Here is a 22,530-nt window from a genome sequence, read left to right as displayed (position 1 = left end):
TGGATACCTGTGGTCCTCATGTATTCCGCAAATGTCTCTGAAATGAATTGTGGACCATTGTCAGAGTATAATGTAACAGGTAATCCATAACTTGCGAATTTCTCTGCTAACGCTTGTATTGTTTTTTCAGTGGTTGTGGACTTCAACACCACGTACTCATAGTATCTGCGCTAGTAATCTATCACGACCATAATTGATTCACCCGTCGGTAAAGGTATAGAAAATCAACAGCTACGTCGATCCATGGTCCTGTCGGGAGTTACGTACTCTGGATTGGTTCTGGCGGATTACTCCTACTTGTGATTTGACATCCGTGACAAGTTTTAACAAATTTCTCTGCGTCTTTATCACAACCTGGCCACCATACCTTGGTCCTAAGGTTTTGCTTGGTACCAACAATGCCTAGGTGTCCTTCATGCGCTAAGGATACGATCTTCGGTCTCAATCTTTGCGGTATCACCAATCTGCAACCTCTTAATACACACTGTCCGATGCAACAAAGTTCGTCTCTAATGGGAATGTAAGCCTTGTGAGTACACTTGTTCCATTGTCCACTCTGTATGCATTCTCTTACTTCCATGAATTCTGGATCACGTTCGGATTCTCTCTCGACTTCCTTCGTAGTCACAGTTTTCGGTGTCGACTGAATAGCTACGAAGTGTACAAAGCTCTCTGTTTCTGTTCCCAATTCTGACTTGGATTCTGGACCACCATCCTTCACCAATCTGGACAGCGGATCTGCAATGTTTGTTTTCCCTGCAATGTGGATTACTTTATATTTGTAGGGTTGTCGTCTGAGTACCCATCTCTCTATTCTGGCACATGGTTTGGATCTAGGTGCATAGATCGCCTCTAATGGCTTATGATCTGTGATGAGTTCAAATTCAATGCCGTATAAATATGCATGGAACCTCTCACAGGCCCATACAAGTCCGAGTGCTTCTTTCTCTGTCTGAGAGTATCTTCTTTCCACATCTGATAACGATCTGCTGGCATAGGCAATGATTCTTGGTCCTCCATCATGCATCTGGACCAAAACGGCTCCTAAACCAACCGGGCTGGCATCCGCTATGACTTTGGTTAATGCCGCCGGATCGTAATATCCAAGAGTTTTTGCATCTGTCAGGCTTTGCTTCAGCGCTGTGAACGCTTTCTTCTGCTCAGATCCAAAATGAAATGGTACACCTTTCCTGGTTAGTTTCCTTAGTGGTTCTGCCACTGTAGTGAAATTAGGAATGAACTTTGCACAAAAAGTGACAAATCCCAGGAAACTCCTCACCTCTGTTGCGTTCTGAGGTGCACGTGCCTCTGCAATAGCTTTCACCTTGGCCTCTGCAGGGTTTAGTCCTTCCCGTGTAAGTCTGTGTCCCATGAAGTCCATTTCTGACACACCGAACTGGCACTTGTTTCCATTCACGGTAAGGCCTGCCTCCTGTAACCTAGATAGTGCACGCCTCAACCGTTTGTCATGCTCTTCCTTCGTTGGTGCATGGACTATGATGTGGTCAGAAATGTTGGCAACTCCAGGAATGCCTTGAATCACTCGATGGATTTCATACTGGTAGATCTCCGAAGCTGCATTAATTCCAAATGATAGTCTCTTGTAACGTTACAATCCACAGTGAGTCACAAATGTTGTTACATCTCGGGAACCTGGATCCAACTCTAATTGATGAAAGCCCCATTTCAGATCAATTTTTGAGAATACCTTGCTGGTAGTTAGTTCTTGAAGTATTTCCTCTACTGTTGGTATAGGTTGTCATTCTCTAATTATAGCTTCATTGGCCATTCTCATGTCAACACATAGTCTGATGTCACCCTTTGGTTTGGGCACAATCACTACGGGACTGACCCATTGTGTCGAATGTTCCACCGGTTCAATAATGTCTTGTTTGATCAATTCTTTAATTTTGGCTTCGACTTTCCCACGAAGTCCAAACGGAGTTTGGCGCATTGGTTGTGCCTTAGGTTTGACCGTTTCATCTACCGCTAGCTTCAATTGTCGACCTTTCAGCTTTCCTACTCCTTGGAAGACTGCAGGGAATTCTTGCTTCATATCCTCATATGACTGAATTGAATTGACACAAGCTCCAATATGAAGTATTGCCAGGTCTTGCGCTGTGCTTCTACTCAGCAATGGTTCTCCCCTCTCTTCTATGACCATAAACTCTGCTTCGGTGTACTTATCTCCAGCTTCAACAGTTGCAGTAAAACATCCAATGGTCTGCAACGGCTTGGTTGCTGTGTATGGATACAGTTTCTTGGAACACTTCTTTGAGGTACAGATAATCTTTTTCTTTTTCAACTTCTCCCATAAATGTCGATCAATCACATTACTGTCACTGCCTGAGTCTACAATGACCTGCACTGTCACTCCACCAATGATCACTGGGACCTTCTCATGATGTACTTCATTCAACGTAAATTGGTAACAACTCTGTTCGTCCTGGGTATCATCATCGTCACCGTCTATCTGGCGAATGGTATCTTTCTTTCCAGTATACTTTCCTTTCCCCCAGGCTTTGCCTTTGGAAGTTGTACTCTTCCTCTTCTGGTCTGCATTGGACTTGCTTTTGCACTTCTTTGCAAAGTGGTCCTTACCTCCACACTTTCTGCAAACTTTGCCTTTGGCCGGGCATTATGGGTCTTTTCCAAAGTGACCTCGGTTTCCACATCGATAACACTCCACGTCCTGTGTCGACGTATATCTTAGCTGGTTATGGCGATGTGAGAGCCTCTTAACTTGCTGGCTTGAGTTGTCTTTCAGGGTCATGATATGAAATTGCCCTTCAACAGCCTCTAATGCAGCAGCAATGGTTAAAGCATCGGTGAGTTCCAACTCACTCCCTCTTTCCAGTAGACGTCTTCTTAGTTTATCTGATCTGCAGTGCTGTACGACTTGATCCAATAATTGGTTGTCCAAATCAGCTGGCATGTAATTGCATCCAACAGCTAGCTGGCGTAGTCTCGTCACGTACTGAGCAATTGTCTGGCCATCTTCTTGTCTCGTTCTCCGAAACAAATGGCGTTGAAATGTAGCATTCAGTGTCTGAATCATGGGTCCTCTACCGGCATCACCTACGGCTCCTAGAACGCTTCCACCAGCGTTGTCTCCGCTCCATCCTCAACATCCATTGGATGTTCCCTAACGTCGAAGTTCTCGAGATGGCAGAGGTCGACAGCATCGAGTCCACGCTGCTGAAGATCCAGGTGCGCCGGGTGGGTCACGTCTCCAGAATGGAGGACCATCGCCTTCCCAAGATCGTGTTATATGGCGAGCTCTCCACTGGCCACCATGACAGAGGTGCACCAAAGAAAAGGTACAAGGACTGCCTAAAGAAATCTCTTGGTGCCTGCCACATTGACCACCGCCAATGGGCTGATATCGCCTCAAACCTTGCATCTTGGCGCCTCACAGTTTGGCGGGCAGCAACCTCCTTTGAAGAAGGCCGCAGAGCCCACCTCACTGACAAAAGGCAAAGGAGGAAAAACCCAACACCCAACCCCAACCAACCAATTTTCCCCTGCAGCCGGTGCAACCGTGTCTGCCTGTCCCGCGTCGGACTTGTCAGCCACAAACGAGCTGACGTGGACTTTTACCCCCTCCATAAATCTTCGTCCGTGAAGCCAAGCCAAAGAAGATAGTGTGCATTTAATGCATCTACTGCTTTCCGGTACTCATCCTTTCTTCCAGTATTCAAAAGTGTCTTAAATGTTTCCCGAACTGCGGGACCAGCAGTGAAAAGAAGTAACGCCCTCCTCTGCGCTTTATGTTCAACTGTACCGGTATCTAGGAATAGGCCACGACTGTCGGCGTAGGATTCAAATTCTTCCAGCCATGCCTTCCACTTCACACTTACAGTGCTTGCATCACCCGTTGGGTCAAAATGAGCAATTCCACTATATGTTAGAAAGTCACCGTCTGCCCCAGCCATGAGGAAATATTTCAGCCCCAAAAGTACTGAGTCAAAGAGAAAATTCTTATCACCCTGAAGTTGTCTGTAATCCTCTGTAATCTTCTTTAGTCTTTAATTTTCTTCAAGCTTCTTTCATCCTCGTCGCCAATGTCACATTTGTGGCCCGAAATGTGAAGTTAATAAAACATCAAACACAAGTTTTATCAGGTAAACTTCTCAGTGTCTTTATTTTCCAGTTTCCTTTGTTCTCCTGCTTGTGCTCTTATCCCTCTCTCCTACCACGTGACTTCCGGTACATCTCATACATATTCATTATCATGACAGAGCCCACTCCCTGAGGTCAGTGGAAACCTCGCAGGGTCGCGACCCACCGAACGCAGGACTACGAAGATGGCTCACGGAGTCAAACAGAGGTGTGCAACCGCGATGCGCACGACAAAGACAACACCGATGTGAGGGGGGACCAGCTGTGGAAGCTGAACAGCTGAGAAAGACCCGACAGCAGGGCTCCCAGCGGGAATATATAGAAAATAACGGGAACGGGAGGGAGGAGAATGAAAAAAGGAAATCAGAGACACAGCAGATGACCAGCCCAGAGGAAGAGGACCAACATCAAGACACCATTAAAAAAAACCCAACAAACTGAGATAAACAGTCCAACAAGAAAGTCAGAAGAAACAAAGATACAAGGAAGAGAGGTAGAGGACACAGGTCCTGGAGCGGACACAGGGGAAGAGGAGGGAGAACATCAAGCTCTGCACAGAGAAATAGAAGTTAAAGGGAATGGACTGTACATAGATAGAAAATTTTTTGAAGAATATATGGAAGCAGTAAAAGAATGGCAGACATGAGAATTTAATTAAATAAAAAGAAGAATAAAAGGTACAGAAGAAAAAGTGAGTAGATTAGAGCTGGTCATGACAGAAATAGGGAAAAGAGTAGACAAGGTGGAAGAATGAGAAACACCCGTAGAAATGGAAGTGGATGACTTAAAAAGGAAATTGGAAGAATCTGATAAAAAAGTTAAAGAAACACAGGAGTTGTTAGTTTAGAAGATGGATATAATGGAAAACTATAATAGGAGAAACAATATAAAGATAGTGGCCCTTAAGGAAGATGAAGAAGGCAAAGATATGAAATAATTTATAAAAGAATGGATCCCAAGGGTCCTAGGAATGCCAGAAATACAGGAAGGAATGGAAATAGAAAGGGCACACAGAACATTAGCCCCAAAACCACAGCCACAACAAAAACCAAGATCTATTCTAGTAAAATCCTGAGATATACGACAAGAGAGAATATATTGGAGAAGGCAATAAAAAAAATGAGAGAAGACAAAAAGCCACTGGAATACAAAGGTCAAAAATTTTTTTGGCTTATTAAAGGCTTATTAAAGGCTTATTAATTCCTCCTCTCCTGGAAGTAATTAACCAGATTGAAGAAACACAAAAGATGCCAGATTCATGCAAAACAGCAATAATTACAGTAATACCAAAGATGGGGAAAGATCCACTAACACCAGCATCGTATAGACCAATATCTCTACTTAACACAGATTATAAGATAATAGCTAAACTATTAGCAAACAGATTGGCCGACTGTGTACTAAAAATAGTAAAACTATATCAAAGTGGATTTCTTAAGAAAAGACGAACAACGGACAATATCTGTAAGTTCATTAACTTAATCCATGCAGTACAAGGAAACAAGACGCCAACAGTGGCAGTTGCCTTAGACGCAGAGAAAGCCTTTGACAGAGTAGAATGGAATTATATATTCAAAGTACTACAGAGGTTCAACCTACCAGAGAAATATATTAATTGGATTAAAGCACACATGTCAAACTCTGGCCTGAGGGAAACATATTTGGTCCCTGTGGAGATGTAGTCAGCATTCACAGGCTGTGTCCATTTTGGCCTGCATCAGGACTCAGCATTTCCTGCTCACTCCTCAGGCTCTAGGCCTCTATTCACCCTCGACCCACCATCCCTCTACCTGACCAGTCCTTTACCCAACCTCTTCTCACCCCTCACTCCACTCGCTCTGCCTCTACCCACCCCATCCTATACACGCCCCTCTACTGCCTCTCCCCTCAACCTGTTCCTCCCTCTACCCGTCTCTCACCCTCTAATCACCCCTTCCCTACTCGCCTTGCCCCTCCCCTTTTACCTCTTCCCTATCCACCCCTCCTTCTACTCATCCGTCCCTCTAACTGCCCCTCGCACCACCATAACTTCCCCTGCCCATTACTCCTCACCTACACCCTCTGCCCACCCCTGCTTACCCACCCACTCAGGCCCAGCGCGCTGACGATCAGCCTTTGCGGACAGCCACCATCTCTCTCCTCACGTGCAGGGCCGAACCAGCCGACCCTGGGGTCCGCGCGGGTGCAAGCGCTGAAGGCCGTGGCGACCGGGAGAAGTGCGCTCGCGCTGTGGAAGGGCTGTCCGGTGCCAGTCGCGCGGGGCTCGTGCTGCCCGAGGGCCGTGCGCAGCCTGCCGTGCCCGTCGCGCCGACAGGAAATCACAGGCGCTCGCTAATCCGCCGCACCGCTCGACAGGTGGGAGAAGTGACTGGTTGTGCGGGGAGCCTTCCAACTGGCTTGCCGGCTGAGGACATCGACAGACTTCTCGTGTTACAATTTCTCGTGTTACAATGGGGAAGGATGTGCAATGAAGGGGGAGGATGGTGGGGGTGACATTACCAAAAAACAGCATCGGCTCTTGCTGCAGGACGGGCCACCTCTAATAAATTTTTGAAATGATCTTGCGGCCCAAATATAATTTGGCCAGAGTTTGACATGTGTGATCTAGGCCATCTGTACAAACTAAATTATCAGCCATTAATGAAGAAATTACAAGACGACTTAGAACATTGGAAAGACTTACCACTAACACTGATGGGAAGGGTAAATTGCATTAAAATGAATATCTTCTCAAGAATACAATACCTATTCCAATCGTTACCAATTCACCTAACAGAGAAATTCTTCAAGGAGCTAAAGAAAATAATAAGGAAATTCTTATGGAAAGGGGGGAAACCGAGGATAGCGCTAGATAAATTAACAGAATTGTATAAACAAGGGAGCTTACAGCTACGAAACTTTAAGAATTATAGAGCAGCACAATTAAGATACCTTTCAGATTTTTATCAAACAAGGGAAAAACCAGATTGGACCAGATTAGAGCTAGATAGAATAGGGGAGAAGGTACCTGAACATATACTATATAAGTCAGATGAAAAGCTGGTGCAACCTAGTACTGGACCATCTGCTCAACATTTGGAAGATTCACATAGAAAGGAATAAAACAAATTATCAACTACCAAAATTAATATTGACACAAAACCAATCCCTTTCACAATAGATAACCTTTCCTTTAGAGAATGGGAGAGAAAAGGGATCAAAAGAATAGAAAATTGTTTTTCGGGAAATAAATTATTATCTTTTGAACAAATGAAGTACAAATATGGTATAACTCACGGTATAATGTTTGCATACCACCAACTGAAAACCTACTTGAAGGACAAATTGGGAAGCAGGCTGAGGTTACCAGAAGGAAGCAGTTTTGAATTTGTGATTACAGACACAATGATAATTAAAAGATTTATAACAAACATGTACATCAAACTGCAAGAGAAAGAGAATGAGGAAACAAGCTGTAAACCCAAACAAAAATGGGAACAAGATCTAAACATAAAGATAAAGAATGAAACATGGGAAAAGCTGTGCTCCGGAACTATGAGAAATACAATAAATACGCATGATACAATATAATTGGTTACACAGGCTATACACCACGCCCCAAAAGTTAAATAAATGGGACCCAACAGTATCAGACAGATGTTTTTACTGTAAGAAGGAAACGGGAACAACAGTACATACAATTTGGGCATGTGAGAAAGTGGAAAAGTTTTGGGAAGATCTAAACCAGGTATTAAATAAAATCACAAAAAGCGACATACCAAAAAATCCAGAGATCTTTCTTCTAAGTAATATAAGAAGTAAAGAACTTGGACTCGATTTGGATGGAGCACAAAAAAGATTTCTTATGATAGCCTTAACTGTAGCAAAAAAAATGTATTATGTCAATCTGGAAATTAGAAGATAGCCTGAGAATACAGCAATGGTACATAGAAATGAATAAATGTATTCCAATGGAAAAAATAACATATAATTTAAGAAATAACATCACAGTATTCGAACAAATTGGGGAACCGTACATGGAACGCAACAGAGAAGTCCCACCACGGACCTCCACCACCTAAAATGACAGAAGGAGAAGAAGATGAAATGAACTGACCCAGTATGTAAAAGTAGAAGACACAAATTTCTTGTTTATTTTCATTGTGTGATGACATTGTTTAATGGGTTTAATGTATCATATATGTTGAACGTTGAGTGGGTGGGGAAGGGGGGTGAAGGAGGGAGGGAAGGGAGGGGGTAAAAGGGGAGAAAATGACACTGTATATTCAAGAGGGAAATGTTTGTGTGTATTTTGGTCAGTATGGTTCATAGTGTGAAAAATAAAAAATGTGTTAGTCTGGATTCACTGGCACGTCTTCCACCTCGCAAGCAATCTGCTCCGTGAGACGCGGTTTCGGCAAAGTGAACTTTGTTTTCTGATTTGATAAAGGGCCCAAGCCCAAGACATTGTTATGCATCTTTATCTTTGCTATATAAAGGATACTATTTGTTCTGCTGAGTTTCTCCAGTTACACCTAGTGACAGGAAATGTGCCTTGAAGATTGAAAACCATTCCCACACGATGTCTATAAACATGGTGGGAACTTTAAGCTTGACTTCTGCGACTAACTCGGTAATGATTTTATCATCCGGCATTTCCATTCTTACCCAGAAGGTGCTGTGAACCAATGGGGCCACTAGGTGTAATAGCTGCTGAATGCAAGCTGCACAATCAATAAAAAGGACCCACTCAATGGTCTTCGGCAAAAATGTGTCAACACTTTATTTATTTCTTTCTTTTTTTTCTTCTTCTTTGGCTTGGCTTCGCGGACGAAGATTTATGGAGGGGTATGTCCACGTCTGTTGCAGGCTCGTTGGTGACTGACAAGTCCGATGTGGGACAGGCAGGCACGGTTGCAGCGGTTGCAAGGGAAAATTGGTTGGTTGGGGTTGGGTGTTGGGTTTTGCCTCCTTTGTCTTTTGTCAGTGAAGTGAGCCCACCTCACACTTTATTTAACTCTTCATCAACCACCTTCAGCTGTGGTCACGCTACACTGTCCAGCCTTTCTGATTCACTGCAGACCCACAGGAGTCCGTGACACACCTTTCTCTCCTCCTTCCGACCCCATGCATGCGTGCTACATTTCGTGAACATCACCACTGATGCGTCACCAGCAGTGACTGGCCCTACTCAATGCTCATGTAAGTATGCAGCCACGACACAGGTAGAAGAATGAGAGGAAACTGATGGGTTAAGGTACTGAAAGGTGGGAGGAAGCTTGCGTTAGCCAGAGCAATAACATTGACTACGCCTGTTTTTGTGCTGTAATCGAAGTTTTGGAACTTCCTAACCTGTGACCAACAGCCTGATAAGATGGTGATGCTCAGATAACACATTGTTTTTTCAATGTTTCATTTGTACTGAGTGTTATTCTGAATTCTTATAACAAACTGTTCATGATGTGTTTGTCTATGTTATTTTCAATTTATTGATACAGTTGATGTTTTTATTATCACAAATCTTTGTCAATTGTAGTAGTGTCTACATTATGAGATTTATCTTCCCACTGGCTGGCTAACTGCTTTGAAAGGGAATTTCTTAATTGTTTATAAACTCCATGTAAAGATTGATTCTCATTCTGTTGGAGTGATGCAGGGCACGCAGTTGCAATGATTGGACACCTGATGGCAGTAAAGACCATTTATTGTTGCATTTGCCCTTGGTTTGTTGTGAGTAATATTCACTTTTTAAAATCTACAGCAAAAGGGAACCAATGTGATTTTGATGGTTAACAGTCAGGAATAGATCATACATTGGCAAGTGATGATTTGGGAGGATACGTTTGTTGTATATTGCTTGAAGTTAAATTAAAGGGCAAGCAGAATGTGCCAAGCTCTCTGATTTCAGATTTATTGTCAGAGTACATACATACAACCCTGAGATTCCTTTTCCTTGCAGACACAGCAGAATTATCACTAATTGGTAGTGCAAAAAATAAACTATACACAGTATAAACATGTAAACAAACAAAGAACTATAAATAGATAATGAAGGTGAACAAACTGACTGCAATGCAGAGAGAATAAAAGAAAATCAAATAAAGTCCACAAGTTAGAGACATTAAATGAGTCTCTGATTGATTTTGTCATTGAGGCGTCTGAGGGTGGAGGGGTAGCAGCTGTTCCTGAACCTGGTAGTGTAAATCTTGTGGCACCTATACCTCTTTCCTGATGGCAGCAGCAAGAACAGAGTGTGTGCTGGGTGGTTTGGGTCTTTGCTGATTGCTGCTGCTCACTGATGGCAGTGTTCCCTGTAATGTACTCAATAGTGGGGAAGGTTCTGCCTGTGATGTCCTGGGCATGTTCCACTACCTTTTGGAGGGCTTTACACTCAGGGATATTGGTGTCCCTGTGATGCAGCTAGTCAGCACACTTTTCATCACACCTCTGCAGAAATTTGCCTGGGTTTCTGATGTCCTACCAAACCTCTGCAAACTCCTGAGGAAGTAGAGGTGCTGGCGTGCTTTCTTCACGATGCCTTTGGTGTGTTTGGTCCAGGAAAGATCCTCCAAGATAGTGACTCCCAAGACCTTAAATTTGATCATCCTCTCCACCTTTGATTCCCTCAATGATCACGGGATTGTATACCTCAGGCTTTCCTTTCCTGAAGTCAATAATCAGCTTAGTTTTGGTGAGATTTTGGGCAAGGTTGTTGTTTGTGCACCATTCAGCCAAGTTTTCAATCTCCCTCCTAAATCTGACTCATCCCCTTCCTTTATCCAACCCACTACCATGGTATCATTGACAAATTTGTAGATGGAGTCATTGTCGTATCGAGCCACATAGTTGTTGGTGTAAAGTGAGTAGAGCAGGGGGCTAAGAACACAGCCCTGTGGTGCTCTGTTGGTGATGGAGATTGTGGAGGAGAAGTTCTTACCAATCTTCACTGATTGTGATCTGGAGGTGAGAAAATCCATGATCCAATTACACAGTTGGGTGTTAACTCCCAGGTCTTGGAGATGGCTGATCAGTTTTGAGGGGATGATGGTGTTAAATGCCAAACTGTAGTTTATTAAAGAGCATCACGATGAATCCATATTTGCTGTCCGGGTGTTCCAGGGCTTTTTGTAGAGCCAGTGAGAAGGCATCCACTGTAGACCTGTTACTACAGTAGGCAAACTGGAGTGTATCCATGTCATTGCTCAGACAGGAGCTGATGTGCTTCAACACCAGATTTATAGAACAGAGAAATTAATTCAGAGAACTAGACAGAAATATTACGAATTGAGTGAGAGGGCTTATAAGGCATTGGCTTGGCAATTGAAGACAGAACAGGCTTCTATAACTATTAAAAGAAATTCAAAAATTACATAAACCTCAAGATATAAATGATTATTTTAGAGATTTTTATGCTAATTTATATACATCTGAATCTAATCATGATGTAGTAAAGATTAATAAATTATTATCTGAAGTTATCTTCATTCTTTAAATTGCCAAGATCATGAAGATTTAGATTCCCCATTTACAGTTAAAGAAGTTATTAATGCACTTAACTCTATGCAAAATGGCAAGTCTCTAGGTGAAGATGGTTTTCCATCTGAATCTTATATGAATTTTAAAGATTTGTTAATGCCTCCATTAATGGAGGTATTGACACAGGCAATGTAAGTCCATTCCTTATTGGAGTCTTTTTCTAATGCAATTATAATAGTAATACCTAAGAAAGAGAGAGATTTGTTAAAGACTGAATCTTATAGACCAATTTAATTGTTGAATGTTGATTATAAAATTGTAGCTAAACTTTTAGCAAATAGATTGGCTAAATATTTACCAAATTTAATTCATTTAGATCAATCTAGATTTGTTAAAAACAGTATTCTGCAGATAATATTGCTAAGTTAATTAGTTTAATTCATTGTTCTCAGAAGAAATCTGACTTAGCAATGGTTTGTCATTAGACGCTGAAAAGGCATTTAATAGATTAGAGTGGAATTTTTTTAATTTAAAGTAATCTGGATTAAAACTTTATGTAAAAACCCTTCTGCTAAAGTGGTGACAAATGGACAAATATCTTCTGCTTTTTCATTAACTAGATCAACTAGACAAGGATGTCCTTTGTTCCCAGCTTTATTTGTTTTAGCTATTGAACTTTTAGCACAATTAATAAGACAAGATATTATTGCTAAGTTAGTTCTGATGAATTTAAGTTTAATTTATTTGCTGATGATGTTTTGATTTACTTAACAGACACTGAAAATTATTTGTGTTCATTGTATATGAGATTAAAGGAATATAGTGAACTATCACGCTATAAAATTAATTGGGATAAAAGTGAAATTATGCCTTTGGTTGAAGGAGACTATACTCAATGTAAAAAAAAAATGTTTAAAAAATTGTTCAATTTAAACAGTCAAATAATGGAATTAAATATTTGGGTATTAAAATTGATAAAAATTAGATAATTTATATAAGTTGAATTATTTACCATTATTTAATAAAATTAAAGAGGACTTGATTAGATGGAATGATTTACCTATAACTTTAATAGGCAGAGTGAATTGTATAAAGATGAATATTTTTCCAAGGATTCAATATCTTTTTCAATCCATTCCTTGTAATATACCTTAAAAAAATTTAATGATCTAAATTTAATAATTATGAAATTTTTGTGGAGAGGTAAAATGGTAAAAGTATCCTTAGAGAAATTAACTTGGAAATTTGAATTAGGAGGTTTACAGTTTCCACATTTTCAAAATTATTTTAAAGCTGCTCAGTTGAAATTTATTTATGAAATGTTTGATTTAGATAATTTTTTTAACATGGGCTAATATAGAATTAACTAAAATAGATGAAAAATCTATATTAAAATTTATTTATAAATGAAATACCAAATTATTAATTGGCTATAATGGCCCACCTATAGTGAAACATTTAATTGAATTATGGAATAAAATAGATTGAGATAAAACACCTTTATATTAAAATAAGCTTTTTCCTTTTACTATTAATAATAGAATTTTAAAGATATGGAATCAAATGATTCGCCAGGGTGTTGAAGGTTATGGGGAGAAGGCCAGGCAATGAGATTGAGTGGGAAAGTGGATCAGCTCATGATTAAATGATGGGGCAGACTCGATGGGCAGTTTGATGCACCATCAATAATTCTAAAAGATTAGAAGTTGTGTAAAACTGATAGGTTTTTATTAGCAAAAGAATGATGGCACATCCATGCTGGTCAACTGTCCTGAACTGGGGAGGGGACTGTGGGAGGAGCCACAGGTACAGTCAGCCAAACGGATGTGTTCAGAGAGCTAGACATTCATACAGTGGTTTACCACATTGACCCCTTGTTTTAGAAAGAGTCTGGAGGGGTGAAGTGAATTAGGTGTTACTACAAATTAATTTTTTCAGGTGGTCTGATTTGCCACTGCAACCATCATAGTACCGGCTGTGGCGCAGCTGTTGAGTCCTAGACAGTTTGGAACACCTTTATGTAGTTGTTGCTGTCAGCTTGGTGAAGGCGTGATGAAGAGTCTGGCATGTCATATGCTGGGACTGAGATAACATGCCATGGCCCTGGTGCATCATGTGTAATGACAGGTGAAGGGGGTGTGGGTGATTGGTAATAGTCTCAGGAACCCCTGAGGGCACCAGATCCCTAACAGAGACTGTGTCCTTGTGCCCATTAGGGTAAGCCATATTGGGGGTTGGCATGGAGAATATGGACCCTTTTAATCAGTGGGTCAGACTTATGGCTCCTCATGTGCTTTCAGAGTAGGACCGGCCCTGGGGACATCAGCCAGGCTGGCAGTGTGGTCCATGAAGCAGACTTCCTAGGGAAGGAGAACATTCTTTCATGTGGGGTGGCATTGGTGATTGTACATAGGAGTGATCTGATTGAGTGGAGCGCCTCTGGGAGGACACCTTGCCAGCGGGAGGCTGGAAGGCCTCTAGACTGCAGGGCTAGGAGGATGGCCTTCCAGATGGTAGTGTTATCTCTTTCCACCTGCCTCCCTTGGGGCTTGTAACTGGTGGTCTTGCTCATGGCAATATCTGTGGCCAGCCAGAACTGACGCAGCTCATCACTCATAAAAGAGGATCCCCCAGTTGCTATGGATATAGCAGAGGTACCTAAGCAGGGTGAAGGGATTGCGTAGGGCTTTGATGAATGTAGCAGCTGTCATGTTCGGGCAGGAGATGGCAAACAGAAAATATAAGTACTTATCAATGATGTTGAGGAAGTACATGTTGCAGTCAGAGGTGTGGAGGGGTCCTTTGAAATCAATTCTCAGGCATTCAAAGGGGTGGGTAGCCTTTTTTACGTGTGGTCTGTCTGGTCGATAGGTTTGCATTTCACGTAGACCTGGCAGTTTCTGATCATTGTCCTGATCTCCTCAATGAAGTATGGCAGATTGCAGGCTTTGATAAAGTGAAAGAACCTGGTGACTCTAGGGTGGCAGAGGTCATTGTGGAGGCCTTGCAATTGGTTTATTTGTGCACTGGCACATTTTCAGTGGGATAGAGCATCTGGGGGCTCATTGAGTTTCCCAGGCCAGTACAAGGTATCATAATTGTAGGTGAAAAATTCAGTTCTCCACCTCAATATCTTGTCGTTTTTGATTTTACTTCACTGCTGGTTGTTGAACATGAAAACAACTGCACGTTGGTCAGTCAGCAAGATAAATCGTTTGCTGACGAGGTAGCGTCTCCAGTGCCATACCACCTCGACAATGGCTTGGGCCTTCTTCTTGACAGAGGAATGTCAAATTTTCGGGCCCTGGAAGGCACTGGAAAAGATGGCAATAGGTCTGCTTGCCAGGTTAAGGGTGACAGCCAGGGTGAAGTCGGACATATCGCTTTCCACCTGGAATGAGGGTGGAATCATTCACAGCATATATTGTGGCCTTGGCATTGTCTGTCATGATACGGCTGAAGGCCGCATGAGCCTTTGATGTCAGGGGAAAGGAGGTGGATTGAATGAGGGGGCAGGCCTTTTCTGCATAATTGGGGACCCACTGGTCATGGTAGGAGAAGAAGCTTACCAGATTGCTCTCTATAGCTGTGGTGGAGAGTTCGGGTGTTCTGTCCCAAGATGGCAATGTCCACGATGGCGTCCAAGATGGCAGCCCCCATGGCTTGCACATGGCGCTGCTGGATTTCAATGATGGCGGTGTTCAAGATAGCGACCCCCATGGCCTGCATTCGGCACTGCTGGGTTGGAGTGACTTGGACTTGCACACTTTTGAGTAATGTCCTTTCTTCCCACAGTTAGAGAAAACTGTGTTTTTCGCCGGGCAGCATTTCCTTGAGTGCTTGTTCAGGCCACAGAAATAGCACTTCAAGTACTCGCAGAGTACAGCGGCTGTAGTTGGATTGCTGGTGGGTTGTGCGGTGGTGGCATTCTGCAGGGTTGCGGCCCTCCCATGTCCCAGGATGGTGGCACCCGGAGCAACCATGAGGTGGTCGCAATGTTGGCTGAGAGTTTGCAGGGCCCCGAGGTACTCAACACTCAATATCCCCCGTCACTGTTTTTAAGTAGTCAGGAGGTGTCTCATGTAGACCTCGTTTACCTTCCTCAGGATGTCTGTCACCTCTGGGTACGACTTGGTGTCCCTGATGATTGAATATACCAAGGACCTGACCTGGAAATGTAGTACCTACAGCTTGTTCTGATCGAATTATAGTAGATAATGCCTGCAGGAACACTTCGAAGCAACACAACCAGAGTTCGAAGTTGTTAGAGGCTACAAACGATTGTGGGTCGATTTCTAACTTCTCTGGTTTTAGGATCTGCTCCATTATCAAAATTAACTGCTAATAAAATTGATGCATCATCAATAACTCCAAAAGACTAGAAGTTATGTAAAACTGATAAGCTTTTATTAGCAATAGAATAGAGGCACGTCCATGCTGGTCGACTGTCCTGAACTGGGGTGGGGCTGTGGGACAGACACCTTTATTCAGGAGCCTGTGGGAGGAGCCATAGGTAGTGTCAGCTAATGGGGCGTGTCCAGACAGCAAAATATACATACAGTGATTTCCCAGAGTGTCCTATTGCTTTTTTGTTTGTCTTTTGTGTATTTCACAATAGCATGTGAACAGAAGAAAGCATCCAGTGGTCAACCACAGAAGGAATAAGCAGAAAATCAAAGGTTTCTTGCAATGTTATTGTTAAGCATGAATCTGCAGATGCTGTTGTTTACTGCACAAATGAGTTGGGGAAACTCACCACATAACGTAGCATCCATAGAAGTTAAAAGACCATCGACATTTTGGGTCTGAGCCATTCCTCTGGAGCGTTGAAAATCAGGCAGATGTCTGTCTAAAAAGGTGGCGGGAGGAGGAGGAGGGGGAGGAACACTGGCTCACATATAGAGGAAATGGGTGGCAGGTAGAAGAAAAACTTCTTTCTCTTCTACCATCATTTTCTGTTTTTTTTTTATTGACCATCTCCCTTTGTACGAGGATTATTCTATAATCATTGAGAGAGAGGCATTAATCCAAACAAGCTGCATATTTAAATCTGTGCTCCACAGTGAAAGTCCGTGAAGACAAATGGAGCAAAGATGGGGATGGATTTTACTGTAAAGGATCATACACTACAGGTTAATTGAGGCTAAGCTGAATGCTTCACCTGTCATTGAATTTAGGAAGCATTCCAAGCTGCAAAAATGGCATTCCGACAATTCAAACTGCAAGTACGGAAAACACTGTCACCTTCCCACCATGGGCCAGAGTCACTGGATGACAACGTGATGACTTACATCATTCGCAACCTAGATCTCTACGATGTCCAATCCAGTATTAATGTATGTATAAATAAATGGTATATCAATTTTGCTGTAGGTCATAGTTTACACTATTGTTTCTACTTAAAACGTTCACCTTTTCTTTATTGTATAAGAGTAGTTTAGTTGAATAATTTATGCCAACCGTCTCCAAGAATTAAAGGTTCTTTCTGAACGTCTCACATTCAATTCAATTTTCAGAAACATACTTTTGTGATTGTGAAGTTGATCTTGACACAACAACACTGTTTAAGAATTCAAAATGATTAGTGAGCAAAAACTAAGATGGAAGTAACAGATCATTTAGGTAAATTAAATGCACTCAACTAATGATTTTCATTATTTTAAAAGATATTAATTGTCGCATTATAAATGAGAGGACAAAGTTTTAGGTCCAGGAGGTATTCACGTAAAACACTAGTGATAGAAATATTTAGTGGCCGAGAAATCCATCTGTACCTTTAATGCAGCACTGAAAAGTTGTCATGTGGTATGCCCATAACTGTTTTGATGTAGACCCAAAGTGTTCAGTGTCTGAGGTTCAAGCTTCAGGGTTAGTGTTTGACCATTTGAGTTCTTGATCCTTGAGAAATGTGGGAACATTCAGAAAATAGTGTTGGGAAGATGTCTGTGGAGGGGGCTGCAATTGGGGGGTGAATGAGGCCTTCAGCTGTGCTCTGGCTGGAAGGTCCACTGTGAGGTCATGAGTGGAAGGGAGTCAGCACCTTGTGTAGTCATTGGTGAATGTGTGGAGAGCAGATAGGTCAAATCAGTTAAAGGGTTCCAACTGGGCCAGGTCACTGGTGCTCAGCTAAAACATGGTCCGGGAGCCAGCAGCACTCAAACAGAAGATTGGTCCAAGAGTAACCAGCAACTGATGCTATCTGAAATGAAATGTTCTAATTTCTGGATAGTAGTCCTTCTTGCTTTTCCTGACCTAGATGGAATGGTGAAAAAAGCACAAGCTGTGAAACATATAATTCCCACTTGCATTCCAATGACAGAGAGATCTTGTCCATTGGAAATAGACTCCCAGTGTCACATGTGAGATACTTGGGCACCGCAAAATGTGCTGCTGTAATAAGAGGAGCTGATTTCCTCATTCATGAGTAACACCATCTTTCATGGGTAATCTATCCTATATATAAAAATTAGATTTTCATCAGGGTGAGGGGTTTAATGTATAACATAACAATAAAATATAATTGTCACCATTTATATAACCATATTCACATTGTTTTATGATAATCTAAATTAGAACTAAATGCTGGCTGATTGCCATCTTTAAATTAAGATTTTTTTTGTGTACCGAATGAAATTTAGGTATTGGGGTACTCACCACGTTTTGACATGTGAAATATTTCAACTTCACCAATTCTTTAAGATGGCCTCTAATGTCCATCTTCTCGCAGTATAATCTGAACTCTAACTTAATTTAATGAAATTTTCTGAGGCTACAAATCAGCCAATGAGTCCGATAGGTCTGTAATCCAAAGATGATGCTGTGGGGTGTTTATAGCAGATCAGATGTGTTTTACTGCAGGACAGTCCATTAAAAAGAACAACTTGTATTTCAACAGGATGTGATCCGTAGCATTAGCGTCCATCCAAAGATCTCCATCCTGCCTGAAGTTGACCTTATATTGATCAGCAGTTTTATCCGTGAAATTTGTCGGGTAGCCTTTGCCATGCAGACACTGGAGCCCCCACTTGACATAGCCTTCTCGGCGGATGGTGAACTCTTCAATGAGAATAAGTAAGAGTGGCTTCCATTCTATCATAACAGCAACACCAAACTCCATTTCTATAACATCTCTAACATAACAAAACATCCCATAAAGTTCATGGGAACATGGCCAAATAAAAATATCATGCCTGGTTTTATAAGGAGATATTGGACAGATTAAGGAAAGTCATGAAGGAGTAGAGAGTTAATGAGATAAATGTTTGAGAAAGAATCCTTGAGCTGAAATCGATGACATTTAAAATCCAGATCTTTAATGGCAGAGCCATCAAATACAGAATTAGCAGAGAGCAGACATCACTGCCTATCAGAGGTGGTTACAGGGATAGGGAGGGGCTTGGACTATTTGAAAGCAGAAGTTTCAAAACTGAGACACTGTTTCCCTTGGAGGCAGTGCACATTAATAGACATGATCCAATGTGCACTGAGTTTTTAAAAAGAAAATCTAAAACTCTGCTGCCCAAGTTTCTGCAGAATAGAAGGAGCAGAAACTTCCAGGAATCCATTGGTATTATGTGGTCTGGAGTAACAAAAGCATAGGTGAAGTTAATGGCAGAATTAATGGGATAATGCATAGACTGAATCTCAACTCTTATCCACTATGACATCGAGGAAGTAACCACCTGGTTCAGTTGGGCACAATTGCCATGAAGAGGGTAGAGTAGATGACATTGGGAGACTAGTTGTGAAGATCATCAATGTTTCCCCAATATTCAGTTAGAGGAAATTTTTATTCCTCCAAAGTTCAAGAATTTTCTCATGTGGAGAAGGTGCAGAAGCTGAGAGAAATGTTGTTGAATTAAAGATGTATTCGATCAGTGTGCGTGGGGAAGATGATTTGAGCAATGATAATACCATTAGGTTTATGACGAGGAATACTGGATAATTTACCATAATGCAAATTGGCTGCCAGTTTTCTTGTTGTTAAATCAGTGGTTACACTTTAATAATACTTCATTGCCTATAAGACACTTCAGTTAAAAAATGCCCTTTTAAGCAAAGCCAGCCTCTCAAACCAGAAATGTTGACTTTGTTGAGAGCCAGTCAGGGATGAGACTTCATAAATCATGAATGAATATTGGGGAAGGAAAAGGACCTGGAACTTGAGCATAGTTTTAATTGTACTAGTGTCACAAACTGTAAACTTCAATGTCTTTGACTCATTGACCTTTTATAGATATTCAGTTGATTAGTTGTGTTAAGTTGGCGCAATTGGAAATCCTATCCTTAACTGGCAGTATTCTGTCTTTAGACTATATTTTTGATGACAATTTTATGAGTTAATAAACTTCCATCAAGCATCTAGTGCTGCAATATTCCTTGGGAATCTTTTACTTTCTGAGTTACAGGATATTCAATGACATTTTTAACAGAAGTTACTTATAATTGTTGGTATCCCAGTTGACTTTTCAAACTAAAAATTACTATTAGGTTTATTAGGGTCAGAAACTTTGTGGATTCATGTGGCCTTCTATTTGCTACTATAGTGCTCCCTGTTTATTTCAAAAGTTGAAGCAGCATCATTCAAAAGCAACAGATAAGATAATTCCATGTGAACGTGAACTTACTGATTTACATTACCAACCTTTGTTACTAGGATATTATTAAAATCAAGGGCAAACATTGAACCTAATTCTTATGCACAGGAGAAGTGTTATTGCAAAAAGACCATTCCAAAAGGTATGAATAACTGATTATACCATGATACATTTATATTTAGAGAGTGAATTCTGTAGAAGATTTTTTTCCCCTTCATTGATGCTTTGTGGTCCATTCTAAACCCAAATATGGCAGATGCTGCAGATATGAAGTAAAAGTAAAAAAAAAACACTGAAAATAACCAGTTATGGTGGCATCTGTGGAGAAAGAAGAGTTAATGTTTCAGCTTGGTCTGAATTGATTATTGTGGAATCCATTGCATATCCAATTCGGGCAGACTCTAATTGATAAATACGTTATCAGCTTTACTTTCATTGCTGCCTTTAGATGTCACATTTTAATAATTTGTTTCTGAAATTAATTCATTATCCCTCTGTTTCTGCAATACTTACCCCCCACCCCATTGCAGCACACTAGCTGTGATTATGAGTAAATCTTGCAAAGCCATTTTGATATTCCAAGAACTGTTTAAAAACTAGTTTTGCTGCTGTTCATTAAGTTGAATGACTGCGTGTACACCTGAAACTAGATTCAACCAATGGTGTAATAAATTAACAGTGTAAAGCATTGGTCAGCATATGTCACAAAGCTGACATTGATTAGCTGTGTTAGAAAGCTCTTTGCATCATGCCCTGTTTCTGTGTTGAACAGTCTGTTTCTGTCAGACCATCTGCCCAAACCAACATTTATGCTCCAAAGGAATCTCCTCCCACACAGTTATTTTTAATCTAATTCTTTCAGCTCATTTATCTATTCCTTTCTTCCTCCTCTGTTTATTAATTTTCCCTTAAATGTCTCTGCTATCACTTCTGGTAGCAAGTTCCATATTCTAACTATTCAAACAAACAGCAAAAGGTTACTCAGCCCCTTGAACTAGTACTACATTTTATTGAAATAATGGCTGAACTATATTAATTTCATCCATCCATATTTGGTCCACGTCCTGTGGAATGGACCTTTGTTATAGCTATGCCTCACAGGATAAAGAGGCTTTTTCTCAATTTCCTCTTTTGTGAATTGGCAAATGTTGTCCTTTCTGCAAGGAGTGCCATCATTCCTCAAGATTAACCTTTTTTCCTCCTTCCAGGTATCGCCGCAGTTACGACTCTGATTTCACTGCTCCCCTGGTGGTTTATCACATTTGGCCAACCCTGGTAGAAAATGACATCATTGTTGCCAAAGGAGAAGCATTCACAAAGAGGGGAGCTCTGGTAAATAGAAGAGTTGCTTGTTGAAGAACTGTCAAATGTGGCCTGTGATTCCTATCCATGTTTATAAATCCCTTCATGTCCCAGCTGCACCCTACCTCTATATCCTCCTCCAATCCATTTCATTGGAAGATAATTCCAAAGGTTTATTTCCTGAAAGTTTCCAGCTATCAGTCAGTACAAGTGGAAACTCCAGTCTGTACAAGTGAAACGTCAACTGGAAACAGTCTGTGAAGTCCTGTCTGTGAAGGACCACATCAATAATTGGCTAACAGCCCACGTTGATAACAACATCTGGACAGATATTTTGGGCAAGGCACACGTGTTGCTATCTTGTTCCTCATTAATTCCACATTTTCCCATTATCTCAGTAGCAAGTAACTGGATTCAATTATTACTGCTTTCTTTATAAATAAATTAAACCTGATGGTTGTTTGCTTCACAGTCATGATCTGATTCCAAAGAGCAGATGTGAACTTTGTGTGCAGTACATTTAGATCAGCCATTCTCAACAGGAGTCATACAGCCTCCTTGGAGGCCACAGCACATTTAAGGAGAGCCATGGACGGAAATCATAAAATATATTTTTAAATATTTTATATGTAATCGATAGGAGAAAAGTACAGAAAAATCCACCTAGCACATTTCATGGCACATGTTCATGACAATAAATTCTGATTCTGATAAACTTGACCTCTTCACAGGGAAAGGGGTCCATAAACTTTGTTCAGAGTCCTAAGGGGGTCATAACCAAACAAAAGTTGAGATCGGGTGATTTTGATGACAATAACATTTGTAAATATTTTACATTCTGCTATAAGTTAGTGAACTGTGATGAAGACTCTGCATTCTTTATCTTTAATATGATTTACTGGGGATTTCCAACTGCTGTCCCCTGTTCATGCTGTTCAGAAGATGTGGGCACTGTTATTTCAGTGGAGCTGATCCAGCATTCAAAGTAGCCTTTCATGTTGGATGACAGCAGGAGAGGGACCTTGCTATTTTAAAAGAAAACTTTACATATGTT

At 41.2% G+C, this 22,530-nt stretch overlaps 1 protein-coding gene across 1 annotated transcript in view; it reads left to right on the top strand.

Moving 5' to 3' along the window:
* spata18 (spermatogenesis associated 18) overlaps positions 1-22,530 on the top strand; it is a 72,469-nt gene that overhangs the window by 35,556 nt on the left and 14,383 nt on the right. The window contains exons 8-10 of the mRNA XM_069923090.1: positions 16,755-16,913; positions 18,473-18,648; positions 21,383-21,506. Of these exons, the coding sequence (XP_069779191.1) occupies positions 16,755-16,913; positions 18,473-18,648; positions 21,383-21,506 (459 nt within the window). The remainder of the gene's footprint in view (positions 1-16,754; positions 16,914-18,472; positions 18,649-21,382; positions 21,507-22,530) is intronic.

The sequence above is a fragment of the Narcine bancroftii genome, chromosome 3 (genome assembly GCF_036971445.1).
Source record: "Narcine bancroftii isolate sNarBan1 chromosome 3, sNarBan1.hap1, whole genome shotgun sequence".
NCBI lineage: Eukaryota > Metazoa > Chordata > Chondrichthyes > Torpediniformes > Narcinidae > Narcine > Narcine bancroftii.
The sequence above is the reverse complement of the archived record's forward strand: the minus strand, read 5'-3'. Positions and strand labels throughout refer to the sequence as shown.